At 54.8% G+C, this 12163-nt stretch overlaps 1 protein-coding gene and 1 long non-coding RNA gene across 5 annotated transcripts in view; one reads left to right on the top strand and one right to left on the bottom strand.

Moving 5' to 3' along the window:
* CAMTA1 (calmodulin binding transcription activator 1) overlaps nucleotides 1-12163 on the bottom strand; it is a 994006-nt gene that overhangs the window by 269179 nt on the left and 712664 nt on the right. For 3 of the 4 annotated variants that reach the window (XM_059875731.1, XM_059875732.1, XM_024976750.2), the window contains one exon: nucleotides 10519-10590. The exons of the other annotated variant lie outside the window; for it this stretch is intronic. In XM_059875731.1, coding sequence (XP_059731714.1) covers nucleotides 10519-10590 — 72 coding nt within the window. The remainder of the gene's footprint in view (nucleotides 1-10518; nucleotides 10591-12163) is intronic. 4 annotated transcript variants of the gene reach the window in all.
* On the top strand, nucleotides 2411-4183 carry LOC112441841 (uncharacterized). Its single transcript, XR_003029750.2, has 2 exons — nucleotides 2411-2620; nucleotides 3057-4183. It is a non-coding gene; the product is annotated as an uncharacterized lncRNA (long non-coding RNA).

Raw genomic sequence — 12163 nt, forward strand, 5'->3', positions numbered from 1 at the left:
AACGGCACTTTCCCCTTTGCTCCAAAGAAGATTAGGATATTAAGGACAGAATGTCAGCTGAAGATTACATGAAATGGATAATTAAACAAAAGCCCACATTATAAGCCATCCAGAAGGGAAATTAAGCCGCTTTTGCCTTCTCTCCGTCTTTGAAGGATGCTCTGTCGAAAGGGAGCAGGAATTGTTTGGCTTGATAAATAAAGATAGTAACCAAACTGTAGCACCCATTGTTCTGCCTTTATATTAAAAGCAATCGCTTAGCCGAGCTGACAACACACACCACGGAGGCATAAACCCCTCTGCAGACGGAAGGATTAAGAGGCTGACAAGGTCTGGATAATAAGGCTAATTAATAATTTCCATCCTAAGGAACTGTAGCTCTGGCAGCTTCATTCCTCCTCTGCCTCCCAGTCTGGCCTGGGCAGGCCCGTCCTCGAAGGGAAGGACAGAAGGTTTGCAGGATGGGCCAGAATAGATGGTGGTCAGTCCCAGCAGGGCAGGGAGCCAAGGGGGTCCAGGAGGAGGGGCTGCAACAGATGGCGGGTTGCAGTGTGGAGGCTGCCTCTCACTAATCACGTAGAGACCGCAGAGTGAGAGAGGGAGCTGGGTTTGCTGTCACACGGTCACATCTGACAGACTAGTATTTCTTCATTTGAAAGGTGGTCTGGATGGGACCTTCTCAAGGGACCCCCTCCTCAATTACACCCACCCAACCAACCCCCTGGAGCAAAAACGGCTGGAAATGGAGCAAAGGCATCAGTCAGCCACCCCTGCTTGCAGCCAAAACTGACACAAGACTTGTGCAACCCTCTACCCGCCCAGGGAGGTATTTTATGCCTGTTTTACAGACAAGACCTAAGATTCAGAGGTTAATTGACTTGCCAGAGTCACGTGGCTAGTAGAAGGCAGAGCTGAATTCAGATTTCAAACCTAGGGCTTGAAAGGACCACGGGTGTGGGGGGGGTCCCAGAATTTAGGCAATGAGAAGCCTGTCCAGCAGCTTCAAGGCCTCCCCCACGCTCAGGAGCATCCCCCTCCTTCCACATCCACAAGGTGTGGGCAGAGCATTCTGCTTCACCAGAGAACCCCAGGGGCACATGCAGCTATGATTCCCAAAACGAAGATCAAGCAGCTGAGACCCAATCACTGGGACTTTCTGGGTTGCCCCCACCCCCCCAGCAGTGTGACCAGGTGAAAAGACCAACCACCTAGTCACGCCAGAGGAGGGGGCCAGGATGAGGGAACCTTCTGGAAAATGCCCAGCGACTTTCCCGAGCGAGGATAATGGCTGCTTTGGGCAGGGGGACGACCATATTTCTCTGGAGGCTTTAGGTGGTAAGGCAGAGACCTTGGCATCGTAAATTGCAATCAAGCAAAGATGTCTGAGAAGGAAATAATATCGGCTCTGCTGCGCAGCCTTGGCAAAGATCCTGAAATCTTAATGGAATTGAGCAATTTTTTGCATAGCACCGTAAATTCCTAGTGTCTACCTTATCTTCTCATCACGTTCTTCAAGGCACATTAAATGGAGAAAGAAGTGGAAGCTGCTGGTTAGAATGAAACCGGAACACAAAAGCGGCTCCCTGGATGATCCGTCTGAGACCACAATTCATCCCCACGCATGCCTTCCCCGCCACAGAAGGCCTTCACCACTTACTGCTTGTCTGCTCCTGTCTCCGCGGGTAAAAAACCTCTCCTGGGCTTATAAGCCCAGGCTTCGGTCTAATTATCTATCCCGTGGTCTGCAGGGTCTCTGCTCCACCGGCCTCCTGCCTCCAATTGCCTCTCCTTCAGTGCCAAACCCCTTCTGGAACTCTGTCCTAGAACCCCCAGCCCCTGCGCTTCTTTCCAGATCTTGCCCGTCTCCATAATTTGCCAACAACCATCGTTTGGTGGGCCATGACAGCCCTGACTTACGATGGCTATTGTTACTATTACTGATAACCATCACGATAAGGATAAATGGTCTCATTTCAGCCTGGGAAGTCTTTCAATGCCTCTGCTGGGCTGGTCCCCTCTCTCCTGCTGTCTTCTCCTGGGTCCAACCAGACATGGGGGCACATTCTCTCCCCACACTCCCTCCAAGTCACTTAAATAGGCACCAGGGTCTGAGACACCCGTCCTGAGGGCTCTTTCTTGGACAGCCCTGTGCCTAGCCCATGGATCTGGTTCCCCACATGTCCTTATTGCTGTACACTGTGGCCCAGACCTGCCGTGTGTCAGAAAGGGCATGGAAGAACATCCCTGCCCCGTTCTTCCATCCTTGAGTTCACCTCCTCCTCCAGGAAGCCTTCCTCGATCACCCAGCCCACTCTATGCTCCCTTCTCTGGACTCATTGCATTGACAGGCTCCCAGCACCAGCTGTTAGGGTCATAATAGAGTTCATAGGTCACATAAACTCAGGCTCAGAAATGACTTTGATGCCACAGGGCCTTTCACACATCTCCACACAGAAGATTTCAAATGTTCCAGGCCTGAGAGCTCCCTCCCCTGTCCTACTCTGTCCCTGGCGGACTGGAGAGAGCTCAGAGTCAGTTGGGGAAGGAGGGCCAAGAGTGCAGACCTACATGAGGCATCAGATCTTTCTGTCCTTCTGGACATCTGGACCGACGCTCAGAGGTTAGCAGCTCCAGAACTGTGAGCTACCTCCCTTCCCATCCTTGCTCCCTGCCCCTCCCGTGTCCTTTGGCCCGGCCACTGTGGCCTGTGAGCTCCAGAGGCTGTGACCACGTGTCTTTAAGGGGCCTGGATCAAGCCCTGCTTTCCTTAGTCTTTGGGGGTGTCCCGTTTTCTCCTGGACCCTCTTTTCCTTAGAAAATCAGGGTGAATTCACCCAGTCCTGACTTTCCTCCCACGGCAGCTGTGAGAACCCAAAAACTAGGTCTGGAGCCTCACCAAGTGCTGAGGGCCAGCAGGTGCCCGGGCTATGGTCCCCCTGAGTCTTGTACCCTCTGTCCCAGCCCAGCCCATACATGCCATCTGCCACGTCCACTCTTATGGCAGAGGGTGCAACACAGGGGCTATGCCGAGCCAAGCTGCCACTTCTTCCATGCAGGGTCTGCGGGATGGAGCAGAGAGGGTCCAGCCGGCCTGGGCCAGGGGCCAGGGACCCCTCAGGGACCAACTTGCTTCTGTTCCCTGAACTGCATGTGTCAAAATGCCCCGTTTGGGACAGAGTCAGCCTGCCTCCATCTCTCTAAACTCAAGCAAAGCCTCGTTTGGCGGTGAGCCCGCAAGGCCTTGTTCAAGGGCCGCGTGTAGGGCGGGCTCTGGGTGCTTTATTTCCCAACCACTTCAATTTCACCCCAATGAAACATAAAAGCAGTTACTAAGCAAGAAGCCATGAGTACGTTTTATGAAGCTATAATATCTTCCATTAAAGAAAAAAAGATGAAAGAGAGAGAGAGAAGGAAAGAAAAGAAGGAAAAAAGGATGAAGAAAGGGAGAGAGATGGATTCCCACGTCTCAGGGGCAGCCTCCTGGTGGAGCCCAGCTCATCTCGCACGGAGACATCCTCCCATTAGAATGAGCCTGGGGATGGGGGTGGGGCGAGTGCAAACACCTTCTTCCAGCTGCTCCACTGGTCTCGTCTTTGTGACCCAGCTCACCTGCAGGGCCACCCTCAGGGCTGCAGGGCCTGGTCCAAGGAGGGGCCATGCTTCCAAACAGACTGAAGATGAAGATGGGGGGAGGGGAGAGGCACTTGGGTTGCAGAAGAGCTGATCATTTGCCAGATGGAGTTCAAGTCACTTTGAGGGGAGGAGAGGGGAAGGGACAATGCTGTCCCTTTTTTATAACCGTGACAATGCTGTCGCTGCATAGTAAGCAGAGGGAAGGAGGAGAGGTGCCCTGGCCTGCTTGTCCTGATCCGCCCCGCTTTGGTGGGGGGTGTGGATGTACCATGAGAGATGAAGAGGTGGTGGGAGGTGGGGTCACAAAGCTTCCCAGGTGCATCAGGATGCCCTGTGGAGATCTAACCTGGAGCTGATGGGGTTGAATTGTCCGTGATCCATGGGGCGCTTGCTGTGGGCCAGGAGCTGGGCTCCCTTTTCATGTGTTCTGTGTTTCATTTATAGGGAATTCCTACAACAGCCCTGAGCAGTCCACACCATCCTCAGTCCCATTTTACTGATGAGGAAACTGGGATTCAGAGAAATGAGATAAACTGGCTGGCCTCAAGGAGCTAATGACCCCATTCCACTATATTAAGGGGTTCAAATGAACACCATCCCAAACCTCTGTCCACTCAGTGCTCTGGACAGGCACTAAAAGGGCGACCTCTGGGCCACACACAGGTGACCAGGGGGCACATACTGCATGTCCCCCTGCTTGACACCCCCCACCTCACCTCACCCCAGCTTTGCCACTTCAGGGAAGCGATGAGATTGGAAGACCCTTCCTGGGGAGCCGGAGGCAGTGAGCTCAGAGAGAGGCCCTCACATCCACAGTCAGGTCTGTGCCGATGGACAGAGCTACGCCCTGAGGCCCCAGGGGTGTGGTGTCGGGACACAGCCCTGGCCTCATGAGGTGCCCCAGTCCCAGGCCGGGAGGGGAGGCCGGGGCCCACAGCCTGCTCCCCCTGCCCACGGGCGGTGCCTGCAGGGCTGCCCAGATGCCCTTGGGGGCCTGAAGGCCTTGTTCAGAGGAGAAGAGGCCCTAGGGGCTCTGGTGAGAGCCACATGAGGTGGGAAGGGTCCCTCTAAAGGAAGGCAGGGCTCCCTCGGGACATGCTGGGGTCCAGGCCTGTATCCCGTGCTGTGAGCAGAGGGCCTTCTCTGGGGCCCTGCCTGACCACCTGTGAAGCTTCAGAGATCTGGTTCACCTGGGAGGGCACAGGCCACTGCCCCCGCCCCTTGCCAGCAGCTGCCTTGGGAGTCCCCTCCTCCTGGCAGAAGGGATGCCCTCCTCACAGGCTCCCTGCTCTGGTTCCTTCACAGTTCTGCTATCAGGATGGGGTGGACGGAAATTGACCACGCTGAGGGGGAAAGGCCAACAGGGGGCTCACAATCCAACAAAGGGACTCAGAGCTTCAGTTCGACCCCCTAGGTCTTGCCAGGCAGGTGGGGAAGTGGTTCTCATGGGCATTTTTCAGGGGCCCTGGGCTCGAGCAAGAATGGGGGCCTCCCCCATCCTGGAAGGCAGTCAGTCCTGTGGTTGGGCTTCCCTCCTTTCCAGCGGTGGGGAGGGCTCGGGGGCCAGGGCAGCCAGCAGTGAGCCCCCTCGGTGAGCTGGCTTCACCCCTATCACCACTGCACTCCTCTGTGATGACTCTGCACCCACTATTTCTGTGGTGGCTGGGGTGGCAAAGCTCAAGGTCAGACAGGAAGCAGCGAAGTTGGGGATGAAGGCAGGTACCCCCTTCCCTGGCTGCATGACCTGGGACCAGGTGCTCAAAGCTGTCTCTGCTCACAGACTTAGAGAACTGAACTCATGGTTGCTGGGGGTGGGGGGAAGAATGGGGGAAGGGAGTTTGGGATTGACATGTCCACATTGTTATATTTAAAATGGGTAACCAACAAGAACCTACTGTACGGCACAGGGAACCCTGCTGTGTTATGTGGCAGCCTGGATGGGAGGGGAGTTTGGGGGAGAATGGATACATGTATGTGTGTGGCTGAGGTCCTTCGCTGTCCACCTGAAACTATCACAACATTGTTAATTGGCTATACCCCAGTACTTTGGCTACCTGATGTGAAGAGCTGACTCCCTGGAAAAGACCCTGATGCTGGGAAAGATTGAGAGCAGAAGGAGAAGGGGGTGACAGAGGATGAGATGGCTGGATGGCATTACTGACTCAATGAACATGAGTGTGAGATGGGGAAGGACAGGGAAGCCTGGTGTGCTTAAATCCAAGGGGTTGCAAAGAGTCAGACATGACTTAGCTACTGGATAACAACAATGCAAAATAAAAAGTTAAAAAAAGCTGTTTTTAGCGCCTCCCAATAAGAAGGATGACAATGGTACTCCAGGGAGACAGAGATGGGTGCCCTAGAGCTGGTCTCCTGGAAGACAGGAGGCTGGTGGTGGGGGTCAGGTGCACTGCCTGGTGGGAAGTTGGTCTCCAGGGGCCTGGCTGTGTGGTGCCCGATTCCCATGTTTAGCGTTGTCAGGGCAAAGCTAGAACCCCGCTCCTGCTCACAACCCATATTCCTAGAACTGGGAATCCAAATACCTGCCATTCTCAGGGGTCCAGGAGCCCACAGTCCCAAGGTTCCCCCCAAACCCCCGGGTTCTTGTATTTGCCCAGCAGCACCCAGGGTCCTGCAGGCCTTGGTGTGAGCTGCCAACGTGGCCAGGGAGCAGCCCCCACTGCCTCCACCCCGGTGAGCTGGTCTCGACAGCCGCACAGCACCGAATGAACGGCGGTGGCAGACACACAGGGACACACCCCCTGCTTCACTTGAGCACGGAAAACATTCATTAAGCGTTTTAGAGGACAAGGGCAAAAAGAAAAACACTCATTAGAAGCAGAAATAGTTTCCAAATGAGCCATACAGAATCTGCTGGCAAGTCTGGCCTGGAGTGGGGGCCTGGCCTCCTGGGGGAGCAGGCAGGGGGAGGACAGCACAGAAGGGGGCATGTGGGACCCAGGAGGAGGACACAGGAGGAGGCAGGGAGGCCGGAGCCTAAGCACTGGAAGATTCCCAAACAGGAGAGACCACAGTGGCAGAGATGGTGGTTGACGCCCCTTGCTGTCTGGCCCAGCCAGCAGCTGGGGCCACACCTCCGTGGCCCCAGCAAGACTCAAGGCCTGGGCGCCTGCAACGATAGCCATGTTCAAGGCCGCGGGAGGCAGAGCAAGGAGGAACGGGGAAGCCTGATCCCAGCCTGGCTCCATCGCTGACCAGCTGGGTGACCCTGGGTCTCACCTTGACCTCTCTGAGCCTCAGCATCTATCTAGGAAATGTGGTGGCTGAGCTTGGGGCAGCCTATGAGGGCCTCGCCAGCTGGGACACATGGAGCCCTCAGTGGTGCTGGTGATGTGAGGAGCGCAGGTGGGGCCGGCCGGGTGCAGGGGCTTCTCTAGGTCCCAGGGCAAACCCCCAAAAGGCCCTGGAGAAGTGGACTGAGCTTGGGTCCTCTGGGGGTCTCAAGATGCTGCCCATGAAGGTGACCATGTGGTGCCCACAGAGCACGGCAATGACCTTACGCGCCCTCCACTCCAGGGGAGGACTCTGGTTCCTCAGTGTCTGTCGATTCACATCCTCATAAAATATTTATCAGCAATGGAGAGAGGGGGGGGTGTCACACCCTCCCTGAAGCCAGGTCACAGGGAAATAGTACCGCATCAAGTCCTGTCCTTCCCTCACTCCTCCTGCTCCCCGGCCCTCCGCTTCCAGCTGGGGCAGCCACCTCCGTGCAGGCTCTGACATGCTGGCCCCTCCCTGGTCCTGGCAGCAGAGCGTGGTAACAGGGGGAACATGCTGGCCCCTCTTGATCTGTGCTGGGCACTCGGGGCAGACGGAGGAGGAAGATGACAGTCTGGCTGGAGAGGAAAACCAGGCCTGTGTGGGTGGGGTCCCCATAGTGCTGAGAGGCCTTGGAATTAGCCATGTCACTTTGAGGCTCTCAGAGGTGGGAGTGAGCTCGCAGAGGCTGCCTGGCAGGAGACGGCCACTCAGGCAGCACGGCAGCTGCTGGATGGGTAGGGCTGCTCCCAAAGGAAACTCTCCTTTATCCAGAAGCCCTCTTTCCCTCCTTCCTTGTCCTCCAAGCCCACTTCTTTTCATGGGGGCCCCCACCCCAGCCAGCCTGCTCGCCTGGGCAGTGGGGCTTGAGGGGCATGGCTGCTCATTGCTCCCTTGGCCAGCAGCATGTCACGGGTCCCCTAAGAGACCCACTGACTTCTTTGTTGCCGTGTTGGCACCAAGCTCCTCCTTTCTCAGCTCTCATCCCGTCAGTGCCCTGACACCTTCACTCCCACCCAAGCCTTTTTCTTGGTAATTGGTGTCAGAGGCAAACTTGGGCCGATTTCCATCTGAGCCAGTGTCTCATGGCTTCTTTCCTATTTAATAGCAGAGAAATTAAACCTGGCCACGCATCATTATCCTGGTGGTGTAATTAGCATCAGAACAACTGCCCTGAGCTGGGCAACTGCCACACTCGCTCTGGGGCTTCACGCAGGTGCAGCACTGTGCCTATTGCTTTGGTTTTTGCTCCTTAACCTCCTCCCACCTGGGATGGACCGGGCACAGGAGCCCCTTACCACATCCATGTACATCCTCACTTTGTCACCTGCTCACAGAAACAAGAACGATGTTTGAGGACACAGAGGAGAAGGTGAAGAGACAATCCCCCAGGGACCAGGAGAGAAAGGCTCAGATCAGCCCTGGAGAAACCAGATCATGTGATCCTGGCCTTTGGGGAGACTCGGGTTCCCCGGAAGAAGCTGAAAGGTAGCAAAGCCCAGAGGCATGTGGGTAACCCCAGGTACATTACCAGCACACAGTGGCCAGGACCAGAGTGCCAGGGAGGGGAGGGCTGAGACAGAGGAGAAGGATCCCTCCTACTTCTTTCGTGGCCCCATGAGAAAGGCGAGGGCAGCCCAGTCTAACAGTGAGCCCACTCCAGGGGCCTGAGTGACTAGAATCCGATTTGGGAAGCAATTGGCACAGACTTCACGGCTGCCTGGAGATGTCTGAGATCACGGAAGGAGAGGGAAGGAGATCCACCAAAATTTAAAAGCCATCAAAGCCTGAGGGAATGGAGAAAGGGGTGCAAGAGAAGGGGCTGGAGGAGAGGGAGCAGCCTGGGAGAGCAGACAGCTGGGGCTGCCAGATGGACTGGCTGGTAGGAAGTTGGCTCCAGGGATGCTGCGCTAATAGGAGGTCAGTGGTCAGGCCAGACAGAGGAAAGAGGTACTCTGATGGGGCCTGAAAGTGGAAAACACCAACACGGGACCTGGGGCATTGGAGACCCAGGAATGAGATCACAAGGCTGCTTGGGATGAGAGTGATTCTCTGGCAGCCATAGTGCAACCCTGGGGACAAAACACATTTCAACTCCACCAGATCTCTGCTCTCAAGGAGGAACCCCCACCCCACCCCTGAAGCTGCATAGAAGACCCTTTGCAAGATGGAGAAATGCCTTGGGTCCATTCTTAGTTACAAGACCTGGAAAGGATCACCCCACATTGAAGGTCCCTTTCACAAGGACAGAGGGCTGAGCAATTAGAGAGGCAGGTGTTACTATGCCAACCTCCAAGGGGGACAGACCCCGGGAAGCTGACCCTGGTCAAGGTGTCGAGGAAGTTGTGTCTGCAAATTAGCACCTCCTTCCTTGGACAGCCTCAGGTGCTACCCATTAATGAACGTATTGAACCACAGACAGTTATTTCTGGGGACTAAAGAGAACAGAAGTGTTTGAAGGCAAGGGGCTTGATTCGTGGAAGTAAGGCAGATCTCATGGGCAGAGGCTGGGTCTAGGTGTGGACGCTGAGGCTGCTCTGTGCCTAGAAGACATCTTCCAGGCTGCCTTCCCTGGAACTAGCTGCCCTTCTGCACTCCATGGCGTGTGCAACTCTCTTGTCTCAGAACATGTGCCATGAGCAGTGGGGGGCTTGCTTTCCCATCTGCTGGACCCCTTCCAAGTGCATCCTCCAGGTCGAGGAGATCCCCAAACCGCTGGGACCCAGACTAACTTGAACCAAAGTGGATACAGAAAGTAAGACCTATGGAGGGAAAGGCCAGAGGCAGCAATTCCTGGGCAGAGGCAGTAGCAAGAAGTTGCAGTGATGCAGACAAGGCCCCCCAAGGAATGGGTTCTACAGAGAGCAGCTGAAAATCACAGGACAGGGTTTGGAAAGGACCCAGGTTCAGGCTGACTGGGTGGATCCCTCAGACCCTCCCACTCACACAGCAACACCTTCTACTAGGCAAGATCATCAACACAATCAATTGGCCAGAGGCTGGGTGGCCTCAGGGCTGTGCATCAGCACCATGGACAGAGGATCCAGGAGCCAGGCTTCGATTGGAGCTTCCAGATGGCTCCTCCACTCCCCTCTCCACATTGCTCCACAGCAGACATCACAGATCGATTACAGAGCCCCTTCCCCGAGAGCCAGGGGCTCCTGCTCTGCCAACAGCTGTCCCAATCAATCCGACAGCCAAAGGTGTGACTCTGGAAGCCAATTTTACACATGTGCCGACGACAATGAACCCACGTGAGAAAACAAACATGTGATTTTAAGCCAAAAGGCTTTTCTCAGTCAGGGGCACAGTGCCCAGCCTTCCCTGTCCTCATTTGAAGGAAACTGAGGTACCCTGGAAGCACCTGGCGGGACTTTATCCTCACGAGGCAGGCAAGGACTCTCCCTGCCAGTTTCTCCTTTTCCTGGTACCTGACATTGCACTGGGCCAATTGCACAGCTGGCCTCAGTGCCACATGTCAACATCAAAGCTGACCAGGGCGCCTGGGCCCGAGGCCGCCGCACACAGGAGCCCCGCCCGACTCAGCCCCCTCCGCAGACCCTTCCCCAGTACCAGAGACGGAAGAAGAATCCAGTCCCAGCCACCTACCTGAAGGAGCCAGTAGCACCTCCGGTGGAAGGTGGGGATGATGGAGGAATGGACATAGCAGCCGTACAAGCACTAGGGAGAGAGGAAAAACGAGAATTCAGTTGGAAAGAGGGAAAGGAGGAACAGAGAACAGAGAAGGAGCAAGAAAGGGCCACGCACACTGCCACCACCCCAGGGAGACCGAGGGGTGGGTGCCTCCACGTCTGTCTCTACGACCAAGGCTAAGGTCTGGGGTACACCTAAGAAGCATAGTTGGAACACCCCAGTGGGCAAACAAGGATGGACAGCTGGGGTGCTCACCCTTGTGGGGCCATGGGGACACGTGAGAACCCAGACAAGGCAGGGGCCAGGAGAATGCGCATAGGTGTACATTATGCCCATCACTTTAGGGCAGTTACCCTGGGAGTTACCCTGGTGCTCATGCAGAGAGTCTGGGTTAAGACCCTTTGGTGTTCGGGGAGGGACTGAACAGACACACATTCCAGACCTTTCCTGGCCAAGGAGAGTCCTCCCTGGAGGCCCTGGCTGGGAGGAGCTTGAAGGCTGGGGGGCTGGGGAGAGGCAGCATTCCCTAAGACTAACCTCTAGAGCCTGAGACCTCTTGCGTACCGCCCCCACTTTCTGGTTTTTATTTAGTTTTCTATTCATACTTGTGCTTGTTACAAGTATCAACCTGCATCTTTTGCAGATGGATCTGGTTTGAGAAAACAGTTCGAGCCAGGATGGAGAAGGTGGGTGAGGATTCAAGTTCAGGGACAGCAAAGAGAGGGGACATGAGGAGGGACAGCTCTCATGGGGCTTGTCTCTCAGACCCAGGTGAGCTGACCGGGACTGAAGGAGGGACACAAGTCAGGACAGCACATTATGTCCTGGGCGCTGTGGGGGCCTGCCTGTCAGTAGGGGTGAGAAAAAAGGAGCTAATGAGAACAGTCAGATCCCTCCTGAAATTGAACTCTCAGAGTCTGAGCGGGAGGAAATTGTTCTTCTCTTTTGGAGCCTCCAATTCCAAATTAGAATGAACTTCTTCTATTTTCTTTGGAGTTCCCCTAGCTTCCCATAGCATAGGTTCCAGAAGGGGCAGAAAGAGAAGGCAGGCCACAGAGCCTCAGAGGACGGAGGACAGGAAGGTGTTCCCCTCCCCTCTCACCGAAGTCCCCCAACACCCACACCAACTCTGCAGAGAGTGATGGCCAGCAGCTCTGCGTTTACAGCTTTCATCAGTTATTTTTCACACCCTCAAAAAGACCAAGTGCAATTTGGTTCAACTACGAGTCCATTTGAGCCCTGCCTGTCTGATTAGCAGAGCTGAAAGAGAAATCATTTTGGACTATGGGACTCTGGCTGCAAGAAAATCAGATTTCCAATATGTTAGAACTTTTACAGATTGCTGTCAGCTGGGACTTAAGCCCTGTACAAACCAAACAAACAAAGCGGAAATTAATTTAAACGATTCCCTTGCAATTCTTGCCCACAAAATGTGTATTTATTATTAAGAAGGCAATATTCTTTTCCGACTTTTCTGGTTTTCAATAAACTGTGTTTCTTTCTTAAAAAAAAAAAAAAAAAACAGAACAAAACTATTTTTTTGATAGCTCATTCCTTCCTGCCAAAGGAGCCTCATGTCTGGACAGTTCCTATGAGCGTT

The sequence above is a fragment of the Bos taurus genome, chromosome 16 (genome assembly GCF_002263795.3).
Source record: "Bos taurus isolate L1 Dominette 01449 registration number 42190680 breed Hereford chromosome 16, ARS-UCD2.0, whole genome shotgun sequence".
Lineage (NCBI taxonomy): Eukaryota > Metazoa > Chordata > Mammalia > Artiodactyla > Bovidae > Bos > Bos taurus.